Below are 16,813 nucleotides of genomic sequence, written 5' to 3' on the forward strand. Positions count from 1 at the left end.
ATAAAACAAGATAAAATAGAATAAAATAAGAATCTGGAAAATATAATATAGAAAAAAAATAAAATATACCAGAGTGATACAGAAATGTGCAAATCTGTGTGCTTGAACAAATTTTTAAACTAAAAAAAAAAGTCAGAATTCTCTGGTTGCAGCTTTCGAATGTGAATGTGTTTCTTTCCTCTGTGACAGTAAATTCTGTCTTCGGGAAAAAACAAGAAATTTAAAGATGTCATCTTGGGCTCAGAGAAATGTACAACTTTTTTTTTTTTTTTTTTTAACCATTTTCTAGACGAAGCAACTGATCAGTTAATTGAGGAATTAATCGACAGATTGTGACTCTTTTGTCCTAAACTTGGCGGAATTGTCACTCTTATCCCTGTTAAGTCCCCTAACTTATCCTTTGTCTTCAGCTTTGACACTCTTTTATGCAAAATTAGCATCAGTGTGTTCTAGATTAATATTTTTACCAAGATCACAGTTAGTAGTGTTACTCTTTCTGTAGTTCAGTGTATCAACAAATGTACCTGCAGACTAAGTTTATTGGAGGCAAAGGTCTTACGAGGTCTGTAGTGTTTCTTAACAAGTCAGTCATTGACCATTGTACTGTGTATATGTAAGCCATGAATCAATATCAAGCTGGAATTTTGGAAGTTGCAGTTACGCAATTTATTGTGATCAGAGTTCATTCGCCTTCTTTTATAAGAAAATACGACCTGCATTTGTGTGTGACCGTGTGGGGTTTACAAAATCACGATGGCTATAACCTACATGATGCTCCGTCCAGCAGATACATGGATGTAAGTGTGTAGAAGCAGTAACACGAGAGATGGTGTGCTTTGTGTGTGGACTGTAACTGTCTTCCTGTGTGCAACAAAGATAGCTGTGCGGTGCAGAGGTTATTTATATCGTTGGAGGAGAGCGGATCCAGAGGTCACTGTGGGCCTCAGATTACTGGACCTTTGCTTTCATCCGCACCAGCAGCTGTCTGGATCTGGATGGACTCGTTCCATTTAATCCCTGCTGAAATCTAGATGCTTTTATTACACGAGAGTTACAAAAAAAAAAAAAAAAGAGCGAGAGAGGAGCTATGGAAACGTGCTGCATTGTATGAAGAAAAAGCAAAGAGTTTTATTTGTATTGTGGTTGGATTATTGTTTACTGGAATTACATTTAATACCTGCAGTTATCAGCATTTATTTAGTAATTAATCATTTAGAAAAACTGCACAAAACTGATAACTAACGAAGCATTTTTGGTTTCAGTCTCTCAAAGAAGATGATTTGCTTTTGATTTTTGCATATCTTGGGGTTAAATCATGTGAAGGCCTCATATTTGTCTTTGGGACTCTGATGGATATGTTTTACTAATATTTTATAAATAATCAGATAACAGTCAGTTCTGAAAATAATCATTAACTGCAGCCCCAGTTTTCTGGTAGACCGGATTCTAACACAAAGTCAGATCAGCATTTTATTTTCTCTTTTGTACTTCACCTCCTAGTGTTGTCACTGCACGTGTTTTCATCCAGGGAACGCTGGAAATTAGAGGTTTTGTCATGAAGAGTGCATGTTCTGTGTCAAATCAAAGCCAAATCCAAAGTGCAGATTTAACAGCAGTATAAATGTTCTCAGGCTGGAGTTTAATGTCTGGCGTCACTCAGTTAAAGAGCTTCCAGGTGAAAGCAGATGGCTCAGTGATTAGAGACGCCGCTTTTCTCTGAACAGGTGGAAGTGGGAGCTGTGCAGCGCTGGCGACGCCCACTCAGGTGCTAAAAGCAGACCGGACTAATTGATGTGTAGATTCTCCGACACTCGACAAACTAATGTTTCTGCTATGGAGTTGATGTATTGGAGCTTCAGCTTCCGTTCTCTGCTTCTCATTTCTGTCTGTTCTTTCCCTCTTTGTCCAGTTCATCTTCAAACGGGCTGATTCTGCTTCTACACCTTCTCAACTTCCCCTTCTTTTCTCTTCTTGTATCTCTCACTAGCATATCTTGCTTTGGAGCCCTCTTCTTATTCCCACCCCGGCTCTCAGAGCCTCTCCAAAGGTATCTTCCTCTTCCTCCCTGCCTGATCTGCTCTGCCTCGTTTAGTTCCAGTGTGAGAGGAGCTTTGGTCAGACCAGAAGCTCCTCTCTGCTTTTTGCATGTAGATGAAGGCAGACAAGAGAACTGCATAACAAAACTCTGCTGTCTATAGGCTGTAGCATTATTCAGTGTGTGTGGTCTCTTTATGTTCATATAGAGCTAGTGCTGCTCTCACATTCAGACCACTGGCAACCACATAGCCACATTGCGGAGCCCATAAATGACTTGCTGTAGCAGTAATAGTGCTTCAGTAATATACCTGACAGAAAGTCGAACCACACAATTGGCTGCTGATGTCAGTGTCGGCATGCAGATTTAGAGCCGCCGGCTGCTCGTGTTGCATGTGGTCAGAACGTTTTCTCAGGTAGTGAGTAAACCTAGCATGCTGTGTCCATTAGTTTGCAGTGATGCTGTGGTTTTATTTCCACTTGAGTTATGTGGAGTTGCTTGGATGCACATTTTGCATGTACATCCCATAACGTGCACACTAGATTAGAGGTTTGTGCCCTAGAACTGACATCTTCTTTCTGACCTCAGTCCTCAGTGCCGATCGTGTGGAGCAGATGACCAAGACTTACAATGACATTGAAGTGGTCACGCACCTTTTGGCCGAGGTAGGTTTCCTCCCTCATTTGTGGTAATTTGTTTTCTACTAAGAAGTGGCAGCTAATTGGCTGATTGTGTCCTGTGCTTTTATTTAACAGCGAGACAGAGACTTGGAGCTGGCAGCTCGGATCGGCCAGTCGCTTCTGCATAGAAACCACCTGCTGCAGGAACGAAATGAGGCTGTAGAGGAGCAGCTAGCACAGGCTCTGGACCAGGTAGATTATTTTAAAGTTTTAATGTAAGGATGTTACTTTAAATGTTTATTTAAAATCTGTGTGTTGGAGCACAGTGAGCTAAATGGGCCTGAAATGTGGTTTCAGTATAAGGGAAATGAAAATAAATGTGTTCAAAAACAAAAAGGAAGTTAAAATGTCAGAGAGAAATAACATGTTTTGTTAACTGGAATCTTCTAAAATAGGAGATAAAGCTGTGAGACAATGTGTTTTCTCACTTAGTCAAAGTAAAACAAATAATGTCATATACTGAAAGCTGCATTTAATCTTAATACGAGACCTGAAAGAAATTCCAGATTCAAGTCCAGAATTGCATGTCAAGTATTAATATTGTTGTCGAGGTCAGAAGACTATGTCTTTCTAATATATATATTTTCTGCTTAGTCTTCTTTAAAAGTATTAAATCTATACAACAGTATCATCTGCATATCATTGAACAACGCAATGAGAGTGAATTTAAAAACTATGGGCCCTTAAATAGATCCTTGTAGTACACCATTTTGTATCTAATAAGCAAATACTGCTTGTCATACTTTAAGAAAAGGATGATCTACCAAATTAAAAGCCTCATTTATATGTTTAAAAGTAACTTTTTTCGAAATAGCAGCGAAACTGAAATAAAGTAAAATATTTTAGCTGCAGAGCTACAACCTGTGCTTGTTTGTTGAGTTAGACTTGTCCAAAACGGGACATTTTTGGAATGGAAGATGGAATTTTCCAGTAAAGGTGACTTTAACATGTTTTATGATCATTTCCCTCAAACCTTCCCCACCGTTCAGGTTCACCAGCTGCAGCATGAGCTCAGTAAGAAGGATGAGCTGCTGCGGATGGTGGCCAGCGCCTCGGAGGAGAGCGAGACCGACTCCAGCGTGTCCACCCCTCAGCGGCAGCCTCAGCCGCCGGGGGGAACCGCCGCCGCCGCTCTCAGCCAGCTGGAGTCGCTGCACAACAAGCTGCAGGAACTGGAGGAGGAGAACCTGTCGCTGAGGTCGGAGGTACGAGGTTCTCAGGGAGGAGAATGAGGGTAATCACTGAAGACGTACCTTTCTGGGTGGTGTTTAATGTCTTTGTCCACTCCAGGCGTGTCAGCTGAAGAGAGACACCATCACCTACGAGGAGAAGGAGCAGCAGCTCGTGAGCGACTGTGTCAAGGAGCTACGTAAGTCAGACACTTAAAAAGAACATTTACAGGTCGGGAATCGAATTTTACCTCCGTGTCTCTTGCCTCAGGTGAGTCCAACAGCCAGATGGTGTCTCTGACAGACCAGCTGTCTCAGAAGAGCGAGGAGCTGCTGCGACACCAGGAGGAAATCGCTCAGCTGCTCTCACAGATCGTAGAGCTGCAACACAGAGTGAAGGAGGTAAATACTCTCACTGATTACTGACTGTTTGACAAACGCAGGCCGTATCGAAGCTCACGTCGTGTTGTTGTCTCTTTCCAGCTGGCTCTGGAGAAAGAGGAGCTGAGGATCCACCTGCAGGCCTCCAAAGATGCTCAGAGGCAGCTCACAGCAGAGGTAGAGTCACAGACACAAAACTGACTGTTAGACCTGCACCTGCATCTCTATGGAAACAGAACAACCATGTATAGAAATAGAGAGACCTCAAAAATGGCTTCTGGGCAGAATGATGCTCGTATTGTCATAAATCATCAACAAGAAAAAACAAATGTTGAATCTACTTGATTATTTCTACATGAAAATGGAAAAAAAGGAGAATCAACATGAATAACCATTTCCAAGTACCTATAAATATTACTAATAGTGGAAAAACTGTGACACTACATACTGTACATGTATTTATTACATACATTTATACTCTGCTCTGTGTAAACACAGCCAGCAGTTTAGTCCAGTTAAGTCCCAGATTTGTTTTTGTGTTTTTTACCAAATCCAGAGCAAACGGTTTATTTTTGACAAATTTTCAAGTAAAGACATGTACAATAAAGTGATTTTTTGATGAAATGTCACGATTTTGAGCTTAGTATTGGTCAAGTTTTCTAACAGAATGGTACATTGACATTTGAGCACCATCTAAAAGCTTAAAATGCAACAATTTTTTTCTGTTATTACAGTTTCGAGCTCTAATTTTGGCGCTTTATATATTAATTTAGTTCTTTAATCATTTATTCATTTAGCCTTTTAAACCTGTTGGAGTTCAGAGGGTTAAAAATACTTATTAAAAATATTTAAGCACATCAATTTTAATACACCTTTAAGTGCCTAAATTACACAGTGGTTAAAATAACAGTTTGTCTTTATATTGTAATTAGTAATTATGTTAATTTTGTAAACACCATTAATATACTGAGCTTTTTATTTAATCAAGACACTACAATTGGAAAATTTAATTCTACATTTATGCTCTGAATACAAGTTTAATTTAAATATCAGTTAAAATCCTTCCTTTGCTAATTAGTTACTGCAAACAGAAACGCAGTCATTAAAATAAAATGTTGCTTGTATGTGTGTGTGTTTGCTGCAGCTGAATGAGTTGGCAGAAAGGAACGTTGAGTGTGTGGAGATGCTTCACGAGTCGCAGGAGGAGATCAAGGAGCTGCGCAGTAAAAACACTCCCTCTGCTGGGATGCGACGGCACCTTTCCTACGGCCTTTACCCCATGGTGAGAGAAACCCTGAAGCTGTATGCAGCAGATTCACAAGAGCATGCAGAACAACAGCCTGATGTCTCTGCAGTAATGGGACCATCAGGCAACAAGGCTTTGTTAATCAAGTGTGTGTCTGCAGGACTCGCTGGCAGCAGAGATCGAGGGCACCATGAGGAGGGAGCTGAGCGTGGAGGAAGAGACGGCCTTTCAGGACCAAAGGTTAGAGACAAGAAATCTCACTGCAGAATCTGGAGGAAATGAAGATTAGCTTGTGTACCTTTTCCTGCTAATAAGGCCGACCAGTGGTGTCAGGGAGACAAATGGCTGCATCACAACAGTTAAACTCTGATCTCTGCACACGGTCTGAGCAGGTCGTTACATGTAGCTGCTTCTGATGGTCTCTGGTTCTACTCTGTCTTGTCAGGTTTTAGATCTTGTCTCTGATTTTTGACCTTATTCCACTGCAGAATTTCCCAGAAGCGAGTCTTCCAGACAGTCCGCTCTGTCAACGCCTCGGCATCGCGGACGCCTCTGGCCACTCCTCCTATCCCTGGTTCTGGACAGAGCTCGCTAGTGATGACTGCTCAGCCCTTCCAGTCTGCTCAGGGGTGAGTTGTAAAGAATATTAACTTCCCCGCCTTGCATTTTAACTCAACTTTGGACTACTTCAGGTCGTAACTTGTGTTCATGCTTGCAGGGAGGAGGTGCGACTGGGTCAGCCGGGCTGTCCAGGAGGAAATGACCTCACCAGAGCGCTCCACCGCCTGTCGCTACGGCGGCAGAACTTCCTGTCTGAGCGTCAGTTCTTCCAGGCGGAGCGCGAGAAGAAGCTTCAGGCGCTGTCGGTGGCAGAGGTGGACGGCGAGGAGAGCGGCTGCAGCTCGCCGATGGCCAGCGTTCTCTCCTCCTTCTCCAACCTGTCGGAGCTCTCCTTCAGCTCCAGCGTTTTCAAGACCTTCCTGCCTGAGAAGCTTCAGATTGTCAAACCCATGGAAGGTAAAGTCGGAAGCCACTCATTGCACTCCTGACAGCAGTTTGATGTGTAACTGATTAAATGTGAACCAAGAAACCAGCGTTGTCATAAAGAGTTTGCAGGCTGTGAATGTGGAGCAGCAGCTTCTCATCAGTCTCTGCTCTAATGGAGGCGAAATTGTTGGTGACACATTACCAGCCTGGAGCTGCTTGGCGACTGGCTGGCTTCCTCTGGTCCAGTAAATATTCAGACTGCAGAGGCTCAGTTAGAGTGGCTTTTCTACTCTAACATCCAAAATGGCAGAAAAATGACATGCATTCATAATTCTTTGGTCCGACTGTATTTATTTTATCATTTATATATATTTTAAGGCTTTATAAACCCTCCCCACACATCGCACAACACCGCAAAGCAACACTATGCAGCGTTCAGACGTCTACATGAAATGGACAATGCTGAATGCTGCTCCACACAAGAGACAGAGGAGACTGATGCTACGGTTGCTGAGCCAATCAGAGCCCAGCGCTGTACACTAAGCATTTTATTTCAATTAAATATTCTTTTAATATGTTTAATTATTATTTTTTATATACTTTCACATTGTTATCAATTTTTTAGGCTAGAAAATTCTTATTTTACTGCAAAAATAATTAAAATAATGTAGCCTGAACTGTTGTGCTGCAATGCACCATGGGAGTTTGGAATGTTGGGGGTTTAAACGTCATTATTGTGGTTTATGTTAGTGTTACAGTGTTATTAGTGTTTTTGTGGTTTAGTCAGCCTAGTTAGTTTGGTTAAGTGTTATGTTGTCAGAGTGTGAAGTGTGTTTGATGACTTCCTGTCACATAAGCTCTAATGTTCCTCTCCATGTGTGTCAAAATAAAAGCATCTGGCCGTTGCAGAGTGCATAAATGCAGCTCACCACAGTAATAAATGTGTCAAACTACTGATACACTGCAAAATCCCACATTATAGCGAAAAATCTGCGATAGTGAGACAGCAAAAAGTGAACCACGATATGGCGAGGGACCATTGTATTTTGTAAATATCTCTACTAGACTGAGCATCCGAGCAGCCAGACTGTGCGACCCATTAGTACTCTGATGTGATGTTATACAGACAGTTTGTGCTTCATTTCATTTGCTCATTTAAACTCTGGATTAGTTTAAGTCACACAAACATTCGTAAAAGCTTTCTGGATTCTTCTGCACAATAAAGCTTGATGGACTAAAACCGAGAGAAATTGCTAAAAGGTTAATTTGTATCTTACCAATGGAAAGTCCAAAAAACAACCAACTCCTGGTGCTGAGGTGATTCCATGTCAGCCAGAGTTTGCCGTCCAGGTCCCACTTATTAACCTGCTATAAAAACAGTCAAAGGAACAAACGCAACTCTTAATTTGCTGGTTGTAGCTGTTTACAATTTTCAAAAATGGCCACTTGATTGTGTGACTAATACGTTGTGATATTTGCCTTCAGGCTCACTGACCCTCCATCACTGGCAGCAGCTGGCCAAACCCCACCTGGCCACCATCCTGGACCCGCATCCCGGCGTGGTGACCAAAGGTTTCCGCCCGCTGGCTCAGGACGCGGTGTACCGGCTGTCTGACATGGAGGAGGACGAGGAGGACGAAGAGCACAGAGAGGCTGGCGTCCTGGAGAAAGGGGCGGCAGAGAGGGGTAAAGAAGAGGAGGATGAGGAAGAGGAGGAAGGAGGGATCACCTTCAACGTGCGCTGTTCGTCTACGCCAGAGGAGAGGAAGGACAGGAAGCATTCGGTGTCACCCCTCCCCGTCCCCCCTCTCTCCTCCACCCTGCCGGCATCACCAGCCGCCTCCTCATCGGTGAGATCAGACGTCTGTCTAACGCATGTCGCAGATAAACCCATCCCTCCAGCTCAGCCCATTCCAGGAGCCTCGACAGCAACGGTCCAATCGCAGAGTCTCGTTAGCACCTCGGCATCAGCAACCGCTTCTTCCTCTGGTGAATAAACACTTTAAATAAATACACGTTACGACTCAGTGCTGCCGGTCTGAGTGTTTCCTCATAACACCATTTGTTGTGTGTTCAGTCCAAAACCCAGGCAAGTGTCAGAGCTCCACCTTCTCCACCTACACCTTCACCACCTGTCGCATTCTGCACCCCAGTGACATCACACAGGTGACCCCAAGGTGAGTCATGTTCTCAGGATAAAGAAGAAAATAGCTCCTTTGTTGACGCAGCCATGCCTTGTGTAAGAGCTGCAGTAGCCGGTAAAACGGAGGAAAAACATCACACTCAGCCCACATTACTTTCAGCCTGCATGCTACGATTTTTGTGAATGAGCTGCAGCCATTTATTGAAAATTGTGCACAGGTGTGTAGCCCCGCCCACACCCAAAAGTAGGTCAATTGATGACAAACAGATCAACATCACAACATCCCCACTTGTTCCTTAATTGACTAAGGTACATCACAGTGCATCAAATCCATATACAATACAAATTCCGTTTACAATACCACATCTTTATACACCAAATAGAAAACATTGATGTCTATGAGCAGCTGGCTGTGCAGCGAGTGAACAGGGACCGTCTGCAAATAGCAAAACCGCTGCAGCAGCGAAGAGAGGCACTACACAAATATTCAATAACTTAACTTTTATACACTGTAGCATCACCAAACTCATTGATGCCATCAGTTGTCTCCTGAATGTCATAGTACAACCCTTGGTTTGATATTAAATACAAAATCTAAATTTTGAGGAATTTTTATTGGTAATAAAATTCAATAACTTCACTCTTATGTACTGTAGTGTCATCAAATTCACTGGAGCCGTCAGTTGGCTCCTGATTGTCATACTACAACACTTGGTTTGACATTAAATAAAAAATCAGAATTTTAAGGAATTTTTTTCTTATTTTCTTAATATTTTATTAGTAAGAAAATTCAATAACTTCCCTCTTATGTACTGCATAAATATTACACTCTGTCTAACTATCAGTTGGCTTCTGTTGATCAAACTACAACTCTTGGTTTGATATTTAACTATTTTTCATGATTTTAAGGATTTTTTTTATTAGTAATGAAATTGTTGTTATATATCTCAAATATTTTTTGTTGTAACAGATAAAAGTGCTCATCCATTTTTTTGGTAGATTGTGGAACATTAATAACCAAAAGTAACTGAATTTTATTTTATTTGGGTTGTTTATTGCCATGTGAAGTTGTGTACACTATTTAGTGTGCAGCTTGTGTGTGAAGTTTAAGGATTATGAGTAAATTAGCTTTGATGGCTCTTCTCTTGATGTATGTGGGGCTATATTTTTAGATCCACAGTGTACCTGTTTGTCCAAATACATGATACTGAATAGTAATGGAACTTGGAATCCTCACCAAAGAGAGGATCAGATAACACCAATATACCAAACTAAACTGTTTAGACTGTCTCCTCAAGTACTGACGATTGGGAAGAAAGACAATAAGACGCCTTCTTACAAGGCTGCAGCGTTAACTGATTCATTTAAACCATAATGTTAAACAGCTAATAATATTTTCTAAGTTAAGGACTGTATGGACAATACTTGGAAGAAAAAACCTGAAGGTATGATCAGTAGGACCCTTTGATAGTTGGAGTTTATTTTTTCTGCAGTGTTTAAGAGTAAAGTGATTGAATTTTATTTACTACAAAAAATCCTTAAAATTCAGATTTTTTATTTAATGTCAAACCAAGAGTTGTAGTATGACAATCAGGAGACAACTGATGGCAGCAGCGAGTTTGGTGACACTACAGTACATAAGAGTGAAGTTAATGAATTTTATTACAAATAAAAATTATTTAACATTCAAATTTTGTACTTAATATCAAACCAAGTGTTGTAGTATGACCAGCAGGAGACAATTGATGGCTGCAGTAAATTTGGGGACACTACAGTGTATAAAAGTTAAGTAATTGAATATTTGTGTCTCTTCGCTGTTGCAGCGGTTTTGCTTTTTGCAGACGGTCCCTGTTCACTCGTCGCACAGCTCATAGACATCAATGTTATTTCTGCAGCTTGAAATACAGCGACTTTTGATTAAACTGGCCTTGTAGCACATTGTCTAGCTTACAACGATGGGAAAGAGGCATTGTTTATGTTTTTACAACGTATATCTTATGAGTTATTGATGCCGGAAGTCCAGCTGCACCTTGAATGCGAACTCGTGGTCCTCCTCGTCCACCGCTTGCTTCACCTTGTCCCGTGTACAAACTGATTACGCGCGGCTTCCTCTTCTCTGCGTAATGATCGCGCGGGATCTGCAGCGCTTTCCTGCCATCATCGGCGGCGTCTCTCATTACAAGAGATAAACTTTTGTCATCCAACAGCTGAATTAGAACTGCGTACGCCTCTTCATTTTTCCTGGCGTCTTCTTCAGCACCGTCTGCATCTGCAACGGGGGCTGCACCAAGGATGATGGTAGCTTTCAGGTCCAGCAGACGCAAATGTGCCAGGAACTTTGTTTCCCACAGTTCATAATGCTTTTCCTCTCCGTCAAAACATAAACGATTCCATCGGCTCCCGAACTCTTTACTGGGCCCATAACCTGTTGGCGCAGCCATGCCTTGTGTAAGAGCTGCAGTAGCCTGGAAAACGGAGGAAAAACATCACACTCAGCCCACATTACTTTTGGCCTGCATGCTACGATTTTTGTGAATGAGCTGCAGCCATTTATTGGAAATTGCGCACCGGTGTGTAGCCCCGCCCACACCCAAAAGTAGGTCAATTGAGGACAAACAGATCAACATCACAACATCCTTCAAAGGTTACACATCACATTTAAACACATTGTGGTTAGTGAGATAACAGAAGGATCCACAGAGAAGTCACATAGAAGCATGAAGGCCATTAACTGTTCAGTCCTGCTTCCTTAGTTACTGTTGCTATGCTTGTCATGGTATGCCAATTCTGGCAATGTACTGTAACAGGTTGTGTCTTTTAAAAACAATTGGTTTGAATTACACTTTTCATTTTCAGTTATGTACACAATTTAAACATGAGGAAATCAATAAACTTCACAGCCCTGCCATGCCTAGTTACGGTTGCTAAGCTGTCATTTGACAATTAAGTGTTCAGTGTGGGAATTTAATAATTAATAATGTCTTCCACTTTGGCTACATTGAACATAAGTGGACCGTTTGCAGACTGAATATGCTGCAGAACTGACTGACAGATTAAAAGACAGCAGGCTTTTATTTTGGGATTGTTGTGTCTTTGGTTGTCTTTTTACCAAGTTTGTGTAATATGAGTTTGTTAAAATTTACAGACTGTAAGAGATAAAGTTAATAAGTAAGCATGTGGTCTATTTTTACTGCAGCAGAACATACACACCACTTATACCTGACGTCAACAGTTTTATTGATTACAGTGGAAATGTTCTGCCACCAGTCACACATGTTCAGTGTATCTGTTTCTCTAACGTTATCTTTGTAACACTCATCTCTCTGATCTTACAGTTCTCAGTCGTCCCTGATGGCCAACACCCCCAGCTCCATGAGGACGGGACCCAGCACCCCTGTGACTCCCTGCAGGCTCAGTCTGGGTGACTCTTTCCCCCCTCGGCGGCCCCCTGCCCCTCCCAGCGGTCTGGCCAAGCTGGTCCTGGAGAGGGGCATTTCTGCACAAGTCTCCACTGACACCCCCCCTGCATCCCCCAAACCCGCCCCCCGGCAGCCCCTCTTCCACCTTCTGCCCAGCACCCCCCCTAACTCCCCTTCACACTCCCCCGCTCCCTCTCCTGTTCCTATGGAGCCCCGGCAGCACTCGGCTGATAATTTCCTGGCCTCTCGGCCAGCAGAGCTTTTCCTCCAAGACGTTTACGGGTTGAACCTGGGCCGCTCCCCCCATCCCGACCTGCCCAGCCCCTCCCAGGAAACCCCAGCCCTCGTCTCGACAACCAAGTCGGGCCGAGCCAGGCCAGACCCGGGTAACGTGGGCCTGGTGGAGAGGCTGCGGCGGCTGGGGTTCACTAAGGTGCTGCACGGTTCTGAGTCTGACGCTTCGGTGCCTCGCCAGGATTCTGCCACTTTTGTGTCAGCGGGCGGAGGAAGCCTATTGGACGGCCTGAGGCGGAATCAGAGCCTCCCAGCCATGATCGGAGTCCGAGCGGGAAAGTCAGCCGGTAACCCTGCACCTCCTCCTCACCCCACCTCCCTGGCTCTCCCCCCACCTCCATGGGGGAACCTTAAAGAACGCCGCAGACATCTTGCCTCCGTCTCCAACCCCCTGTCGAGTTCAGCCAAGCGCTGAGGGGAGGAAGTAGGTCCAGAACCCTCCCCTCCACCTCTCCTCCTTTCTGCCTTTGGAGAGAGGAGTCAGGGCCAGAACAATCCCTCCTTTTTATGACTTCATTTTAAAGCACAATTTAACTGAACTGTTTTTAGCGACGCTGCGGTGCCTGTGTGTAGATGTCTGCCATGATGCTAGTTAATAAGGCCTTAGCTTGCCTCTGAGTGGGTTATTCTCTTCTCAGTCACATATTAAATAGTTCTCTGGATGTTCAGGTAGGGGAAGAAAAAAGGACAAGTAAGTGTTTGAGGGTTTGTGGAAGTGGATCAGAAGAGAGAAAGAGTGAAGGAGATGTGTGAAAGCGAGGGACAGTGTGATCTGTGCATGTTTAGAAGACAAAGGAAGATGGTGAAGAGAGAGACTGAGCATCCGGAGTGTTGATGTTTCAAGGGCTTGTTCTGTAGTGGGTTAGAAAAGCTTTAGTCAGTAGTAGAACAGCATTGCCCAGTGAGAGGTTTAAGGACATATGCCTCAGCCTTGACAGTCAGAAGAGAAGTGATCCAACTTGCTTTTATTACTTGAGGACTAGCTGGAAGGCTTTAAGCGCTCGCTGGCTTATCAGCATACTGCCAGGCTAATCTCGTAGTCAGACCATGCCTCTAAACACGCCAGTATTAATTAATACTATCATGATTTTACAGTAGTCCAGTGTTGCACGGATGTCAGGTGACTGTTCATGTGCCGTGGCCAAGCGTCTGCATGAAAAGCAACCTTGCCTACAGGTCCCAGCATGCACCTGTCTGCAGATGGGTGGGGCCAGACTGAAGGCGAGGCCAGAACCAAATCGGGCACCAGGCAAACAAAAGAGAAAAGGGTCTGCCTTTTCCTTCAGGTCCTTGTGTTTTGGGTGTTTTTTTTTTAATGGTATGAGGCCTTAAGTAGAAGCCAGCACTGTTCTGATTTGAGTTCCTGTTAAGCCATGTTTGTACATTAGTTGCACTCAGTGGGGGTTGGAGGTTCTGTTCATTTCAGGATCACTGCTCGGTTGAAAAGGGTTAAAACGTTTGGCCTTTGAAAGAGAATTGGTACAGTTTTCAGCCGTCGTGCTCGTCTCAGGCCTGCTCAGGTTAAGAGGGAAAAACCACTGACACATTACTGATGCTGAATATGATACAAGTGGTTGTTTTCTGTGTTTAAAATGTCTCGGATGTCTCTCACGGATGTTCACACGTTGACCAGCAGGTGGGAGCATCTCCACAGGAAAGCATCTGAACGATTACTAAACCTTATGAAATTAGACACATTAGAGCTTTGTGCTTGACCCCCTGTGACCCCTCAACCTTCAGTGCTGCTGTTCCTAACATCCATCCACCCTGCAGACCCTCACACTCAGTAACTGCACTTTTACTTTTCTATTTAACCTTTATTTTACTGACAACAGATATAAGATTCTAACGTATTGATGAGGAAAATTTAGCATAACGTGTGCCTGTTGTAACACTGTCGGCTAACATTTTGTCATGAGATTTTAATATATGTAGCATTTTGTTTTGCTTTTCACATGAAGGGAATCCAAATCAAGCTAAAAGTGTTATTTTTATTTTGGAAGAAGTGGAATATTCTGGCTTACACATCTCTGTTTGTGACAGATTTCAGACTAATTTGCGGTAACATTTTGAAAAGGTTGAAGAGCTCCAGCTAAATGTTTTGTATGTTTGTGACAAGGAAGACACATTCAGACTGTTCATACCTGTAGATTAGCTGTAGTTGTCCAGTTGTTTAGGTTTGTGTCTTTCTTTGACTGAAATATACTTCCTCATGTCTCCCCTCTGAGATTCCTGTTCCCGTCATGGCTATTATTCAGTTGCCTCTTTTTTAAAATAAAGCAATATAAATGTAGTCAGTGTCTCTGTGGTTTATTATGACTCAGGTTTGATGGAAGAAGTGATGCAGAAAGGTTTGACCCAGATGTCAGAGAGAAAAAAAGGGAATAAGGGCTGGGAAGAGTTCACATTTGAGTGTGAATTATAACGACTAAAAGCCACTTGGATATTTCCTCTGGGTATCATGAATATCTTTGCTAAATTTCACGACTGGGTCAAAAATGAAACACATTTTCATTTCTAGAGTCATATGCAAAAAATGCAATGTTTGTTTGTTTTTTCAGAACACAAATTTCTTCCTGTAAGTGCATTTAAATGTATGAAATCAGACTTTACAAAAACTTTCAGTCACTGTGTCCCGACAGTTTCAAATGATCAGCATGAAAACTGTCCGGACAACATCATCCGTCAGCCTGCAGCCTCACATGGGACAGATCTTGATGCTGTCAGAACTTGAGCTGAACTGGCCGAGAGCAAAGTCCAGACCCACGCCGACTCCACTCCCGACCCCGAAGGTGGCGTAAAGCGGCTGGGTGAAGTTGGCGCAGAAGCTGTGGAGGTGCGTCATGTTGTCTGCGACGCTGTAGAACGCCAGCGTTCCTGCAGACAGGTCCAGGTAGATGCCCAGCCGGGGCGAGTAGGTGACCGCTATGTCCCTCTTCTGGTTGTCGTGCATGGCCGAGCAGCAGGTGTCCGACAGCTCCAGGGTCCAGGACTGGGCGTTGTAGCCGAGCCCCGACCTGGCGTCTGAGCCCTTCCTGCTCAGGGCCCCGTAGGCGACGCCCATCGAGGACCCGCGGCCCCTCCACTCCACCTCCCAGTAGCAGCGCTGGGCGTACAGCGGGCTCTGGCACATCACCTGGGTCCAGCCGTCGAAGCGCTGCGGGGCGTCAGGGTAAGGCTGCGCTGCCCCCTGCAGGGTGGCTTTAGTGTTGCCCTCGGACAGAGCCAGCCGCCTGTGGGCTGTGTTGGGGTCAAGGGTCAAATTCACAGAGTCTAAAGAAAGAGATTTAATGGAAAACTGCATCAGAGTTTCTGCAGAAATCAGCCAGTAACATTTAATGCTTTTTAATGCTATACTGTTAAAATTTTAATGCCACGACCATGAACTCAACAAATTACATGAGTTTGGGGTTTTTTTTGTGAAAGATGATTTTTTTTTTAATATGAAAACTGTCCCTACATTTCACTGTTTCTGAATCCAGAAACCACCCCTGACCACCCACGGGCTGCAGTCATTCTCTGAAATCCACGTTTTCTAGCCATTTTTGCTGTTTCCCCATTTCCCAGCTCTCCTCCACCTGGTCCAGCCTGCCGGCCACTTTAATCCTCCTGTTCAGCAAAAATTCAGCAAAAAAATTCCCCAAATTTTTGAAAATTTGCAAAACCTTCAGGAAGAAAATTCCAATAATTCCTTCAAAGTTTCCCTTAAAAGTTTTATTTAAGAAAAAAAAAAAAATCCCCCAAATTTGGCAAGAAAATTCTTGTAAATATTTTCAAAAAATGAGTAAAAATCATCCCAAAAAATTCCTAAAAATATCTAAAATGATTACATATATATCAGTAAAACTTCCAATATTTTCTTTAAGAGCATTCACAAAAAAATCAACCAAAATCCAGCAAAATTCGCTTAAGAAGAATGCTTCTTAAGAAACATTTTTTTAGCATTTTTTTTCCACCAAAAAATGTTCAAAAATTTCCCAAAAACGTTGAAAATGTGGACATGAGAAGTTTCACTGTGAAAAAATATTTTTTTCCATATTTTCCAACTTTAAAACGGGTTAATTTGACCCGCAGGACGACACAAGGGTTAAAAACATGCAGTTTTTGTCAACTGTACCCAACCAGCCAGAACAATTACCACAATGCTTCGGCATGTTTACACAAATGCACATATCTGACCAATCGCAGTGTAATATTATATATTATTATATTATTATTGTGAAACATTTTCTTGAAAACTGCAGAAAGAATTTTTAATGCCACTGAGAATCAAATTTAATGCTTTTTAATGCCACTAAAGGCCTTAATTTTCGCAGAATCAACTTAATGACTATTGATGCTTTTCAATGCCCTGCAGAAATCCTGTGCTTACACATACTTGAAAAAAGCCAGACTCTGAAGTACAATTACTGAGGTGAACTTCCATGCAGATAACAGTGACATGAATGACACCCTAACA

General features: G+C 43.0%; 2 protein-coding genes across 7 annotated transcripts in view; one reads left to right on the forward strand and one right to left on the reverse strand.

Annotated features, from left to right (window-relative positions):
- trak2 (trafficking protein, kinesin binding 2) overlaps nucleotides 1-14,647 on the forward strand; it is an 18,713-nt gene extending 4,066 nt beyond the window's left edge. For 2 of the 4 annotated variants that reach the window (XM_023267164.3, XM_023267167.3), the window contains 14 exons: nucleotides 1,988-2,047; nucleotides 2,624-2,700; nucleotides 2,791-2,907; nucleotides 3,705-3,920; nucleotides 4,006-4,084; nucleotides 4,156-4,286; nucleotides 4,368-4,442; nucleotides 5,410-5,547; nucleotides 5,672-5,751; nucleotides 6,000-6,140; nucleotides 6,230-6,528; nucleotides 7,984-8,487; nucleotides 8,576-8,675; nucleotides 11,977-14,647. In XM_023267164.3, coding sequence (XP_023122932.2) covers nucleotides 1,988-2,047; nucleotides 2,624-2,700; nucleotides 2,791-2,907; nucleotides 3,705-3,920; nucleotides 4,006-4,084; nucleotides 4,156-4,286; nucleotides 4,368-4,442; nucleotides 5,410-5,547; nucleotides 5,672-5,751; nucleotides 6,000-6,140; nucleotides 6,230-6,528; nucleotides 7,984-8,487; nucleotides 8,576-8,675; nucleotides 11,977-12,769 — 2,810 coding nt within the window. In that variant the 3' untranslated portion in view covers nucleotides 12,770-14,647. The remainder of the gene's footprint in view (nucleotides 1-1,987; nucleotides 2,048-2,623; nucleotides 2,701-2,790; nucleotides 2,908-3,704; nucleotides 3,921-4,005; nucleotides 4,085-4,155; nucleotides 4,287-4,367; nucleotides 4,443-5,409; nucleotides 5,548-5,671; nucleotides 5,752-5,999; nucleotides 6,141-6,229; nucleotides 6,529-7,983; nucleotides 8,488-8,575; nucleotides 8,676-11,976) is intronic. The other 2 variants (XM_023267165.3, XM_023267168.3) reach the window with 1 other exon arrangement.
- trim25l (tripartite motif containing 25, like) overlaps nucleotides 14,644-16,813 on the reverse strand; it is a 12,500-nt gene continuing 10,330 nt past the window's right edge. For all 3 annotated transcript variants that reach the window (XM_055008541.1, XM_055008540.1, XM_055008539.1), the window contains one exon: nucleotides 14,644-15,627. In XM_055008541.1, coding sequence (XP_054864516.1) covers nucleotides 15,053-15,627 — 575 coding nt within the window. In that variant the 3' untranslated portion in view covers nucleotides 14,644-15,052. The remainder of the gene's footprint in view (nucleotides 15,628-16,813) is intronic.

The sequence above is a fragment of the Amphiprion ocellaris genome, chromosome 24 (assembly GCF_022539595.1).
Source record: "Amphiprion ocellaris isolate individual 3 ecotype Okinawa chromosome 24, ASM2253959v1, whole genome shotgun sequence".
In the NCBI taxonomy this organism is placed as follows: Eukaryota; Metazoa; Chordata; class Actinopteri; family Pomacentridae; genus Amphiprion; species Amphiprion ocellaris.